Source organism: Gavialis gangeticus, unplaced genomic scaffold, assembly GCF_001723915.1.
Source record: "Gavialis gangeticus isolate Ggan-Ray unplaced genomic scaffold, GavGan_comp1, whole genome shotgun sequence".
Taxonomy (NCBI): domain Eukaryota; kingdom Metazoa; phylum Chordata; order Crocodylia; family Gavialidae; genus Gavialis; species Gavialis gangeticus.
In genome coordinates, this window is record NW_017728964.1 from 5370897 (window position 1) to 5374897 (window position 4001).

Consider the following 4001-nt stretch of genomic DNA (forward strand, 5'->3'; position numbering starts at 1 on the left):
CTTTATAAGGTAGGGGCGAGGCGGAAGCGGCGACGGGGCCTGGGCAGGGTGGTTTGAGACCCGCGGGGAGGGTACGGCGCAGAGCTACAAACGAAACGAAGTCGCATCCGTGGCCTCGGGTCCTGCAAACCCGACGGGACGTGTTTTTTGGGGCCCGGCGTGTGTTGTCACGGTCATGCCAAGAAGGGCCCGTGCCTGGTACTCGGTGCCCCTTCGGCCCCTGACGTATCGCAGATCCCCGCTGACTGGAGCTCGACACCTCCTGGGGAAGGCGTGAAGCCATCAGGTTAAAGACGCCAAACCGTTTAGTCAGACTGCGTGCAGACATGCAGCTTTCGTAGGACCAGCGCCAGGTCTGTGCAGGCACGTGCGTCTGAGCACCCACTGATCCTTCTGGAGGTGCATTGTCCCAGATTAGGGCTCAAGCATATTGCTGCCGTTCTCATGGTTCGACCCATGAAGACTGGGTGTTACTGAAAGTTAACTTTCAGATGTAACTATAGTGAGATGTGGTGAATCTGTCCATGGGATAACTCACAATTGTGGTCCTGGTCCTTGGTGCGCTGAAGCTCTGCTGTGGTACTTGCAGCTTGTACACAAAACACTTCAGCCCGCTTGTCCTCAACTTAAAGTGCCAGTCATTATTTCCAAATATTCTTGCTGACTAAATCACAGAGGAATTTGTCAGTGGTGATGCATAGAGGGTGCATGTGCAATCCCTGACAGCAGGCGGTCCCTGGCAGAGGGGGCAGGCGAGAGTGCTGGTGCCCCCCCAAGAGTGCCAGCTGGCAACTGGGAGTGCAAGGAGAGGCAGTCCCCACCCGTGGCCGATCGTGCTCACCCGGAAGTGCCAACTGTGCCCGGAAGTGCCAGCAGTGCGCTGCTGCCATTTGCAGGTTGGCGGGATTGGCCATAGGGGGATCCCCCTTCCACCCCTTCACCCCCCAGTCTGTGGCATCAGCTGCAGGGGGACCCTCCTCCAGTTGCTGACTGCCCTCTGTGGTGGTAAGTGCCTTCCTTGACTCAGGAGGCACCAGTCGCCCTTGGAATTTGTTCCTGACAGTTCATTAGTCTAAAAGGTACCGCCCCGCTCACTGACTGAGGTGTCCGGCAGCTTGAGAACCTGTTGTGGGTTTAAGTGAAGCTCTTTTTGGCTGGAGTTGGTGAACCCACTGTCAGCTCAGCATTCAGCATTAATTGAACAGGAAGATGCATCAAAATACTACCTTGGTTAGGAAAGTAGATGCTATACATATACACGAAGTAGCTAAAAGCAACCTAGAAGCTAACACATTTAAAGAATTTGATATGCTGCTCACTACTCTTAGTGCTTGGTTACAAAATGGGGAAAAAGCTTGGGGTACAGTTGTTCTGCTGCTCTGAAAAAGAATGCTTTTTGCTGCAAAGACATGGAAGAGAGATTGCAAGGTATTTAGCTGAATTTGCAGATTCATTGGAATCTGACAGGCGGTGCTGTGAGGGCTTATGCTGTGGCCTTGAACTTGTGACCTGTAGGCTGTCAACTGATTAGCGGTTGCACTGTCCCAGCCCCTCATTCAGCATTGGATGGTGATGTGGAGACCTACTTGATGCCGTGTCTACGACAGTCTCTTGAACAACATACACATTTAGTGGATCTCTACTAGCCAAGGCTATTCAGTTTGCCAGTTAGCTGGGTGTCTGTTATTTTAATTGCCAGGAAGGATGATGACAAAATGTGATCTCTCATAGTAAATCAGGCTGCAGCATTTTATGCATATTACTTGGATTTAGAGATCTGTAACTTCTCCAGGTTTAGAGAAAGATGATGCCTTAATACAGGCAAAAAAAAATTCCCCCTCATACCTGACAAATGTTGTAAAGGCCTTGATAAATATAAAGATGTGCCTGTTTAATTTATCTGCTCCATTGCCTTTCACAGATAACTGATTCCTATTCATGTTAATATGTCTTTTGGGAGGCAAATATTCCTTATTGAAGGTATTGTAAACAAATAATTCCTGACTTCCGAGAATGCAGACTCTTGTTCCTTCACCAAGTGTTCTCTGGGAAGCCTCGAGATGGCAACTTGAATGAACTTGATTTTGTTTGCTATCATAATAACTGTTTTGTAGAAAGCTAGGAAAACTTTAGCATGTGTGATATAGGGTGGGTAAAGTACTTGTGTTAATACCTGGCGTTATACTGCTGCCTGCAGGCAGGTTTGAGGTGAGGTTCACTCAAGATAAAGGAGAGTTTTAAAGTCAGATTACTACTTTTTTATGTTGCTGTTTCTTAAGTACCCAAGTATTGCTGAATTTCTTTGTCCTTAAGGCATCACTAAAATATTTCTAAGCAAAATCCTGCTGGTTTTTGGAACTTGAAAATAAATGTTAGCTTTTCTCTTTTGTAACTTTGTATCCATTTGCCCTTCTAGGACAGTAATGACGACACTGAAGATGTGTCACTGTTTGATGCAGATGATGAAGCACCCAGGAGATCAAAAAAGTCAAAAATAAGGTGTGTGACCAATAGTATTTTTGAGAGTCTCCTATCAAAAATGTGGTGGAGGCAAGACATCCGTTAGGTCATATTGTACCAGTAGGCAGTAACAGAGCATTGGTGTGATTGAGTTCTCTTTGCTTAGAAGTGATTTTCATTTGTAAGAGTTTTTATTCCTATGAATTGGGGATTACTCATCAACCATTGATAACTTAATCTTTTGTTTAAAAATCTGTGGCTTTTTGTTGATTTTATAGTCATGATGTATTGTTTGTCTGCAGACTCAGTGAGACTGTCTGTCTGTAACTGTATGAAATGACCCAAACTGTTGCTTTATTCCAAATTAATCATTTTGTGTGATAAGAAGATGTTCGGGGGTTTGAAGGGAGGAGTTGTCCTTTCATGACCATACTTTCAGCTTTAGATCTTGAATAGTTTCTCTGCCATGTCCATATTAGCCACCTCCTATCTTGTCATACAGCTGATATAACAGCCTAACTCCTGCTTTACTTCCAAACAACTTGTAGGGCAGTTTACAGGCAGTTCTTCTAGAGCTCAGCTGTGCAGTAATCTTACAGCCTATACTGTATCTCTCTGAACTGGAAACATAGAAGAAGACAGAAAAATGGACAGGGTTTCTCCAGGAAGAGAGAATCTGCTTCCATTCATTTCAAAGGGTGTCTCTTCTCGCTCTGTCCTAATTGACTTCCTTTAAGCTACTAGCTTTTAAAAACTTCTGGCATCACTTTTCCCCCTATACTCCCACTCAACTCTTCTTTGAACAATTTTTGCATGTGGGAGAAATCTTCTGATTAGGGGTGCACCAATAAAAAAAATTTTGAGCCGATACCGATGCCCAATTATTACAAGCCATATTGGCAATACCGATCCGATTGCTGATTTGCAACCTGGCAGCTTGGAGAGCAGTGTCTGGCTGGTAAGTCTGTTGAGGGGGGTGGGGGCTGGGCAGATCGAGGCCCCTGCGGTAAGGTGGGGAATGGGGCTGGTGTGGGACAGAGCTGCTCTGGCTCATACTTGGAGAGGGGGCCGCTTCTGCCATTACACGTACCCTTGGGAGAGGCATGGAGGGTATACGTCCCCCAGATCTGTGTGCGGGGCAAGGGCAGGCTGCAGACTGGGACTGGGGGTGGTGCCAGGCTTTTCCTGGTCACCCAGCCCAAGTGCAGCCCTGGCTCAGCCCACCTGCTGGGAAGAGCCTGGTACTGTCCCTGGCCTCAGTCTGTGACAGCCTGCCCTCACCCCATACATAGATCTGGGGAGCACATGTCCCCCATGGCTCCCCCAGAGGTGTATGCAGCAGCAGCAGTAGCCCTGTGCCCTCTGGATGAGCTACTCATGGCTCCATTCCCCTCCCAGCCCCACTCACTCCCTTCCTCATCTCAGGGGCCTTGCTCTGCTTCCCCCCGCCCCCACCAGACTTACCAGCTTTCCAGGCTGCTAGGCTGGCCGCATGCATGCTGTGGCTACTCACCTGCACATGGCGTTTACCAGCGACATTA

At 47.9% G+C, this 4001-nt stretch overlaps 1 protein-coding gene across 1 annotated transcript in view; it reads left to right on the forward strand.

Annotated features, from left to right (window-relative positions):
• The window catches only part of LOC109286787 (Golgi apparatus membrane protein TVP23 homolog B-like), a 34090-nt gene that overhangs the window by 5093 nt on the left and 24996 nt on the right, over positions 1-4001 (forward strand). The window contains exon 2 of the mRNA XM_019501528.1: positions 2418-2499. Coding sequence (XP_019357073.1) covers positions 2418-2499 — 82 coding nt within the window. The remainder of the gene's footprint in view (positions 1-2417; positions 2500-4001) is intronic.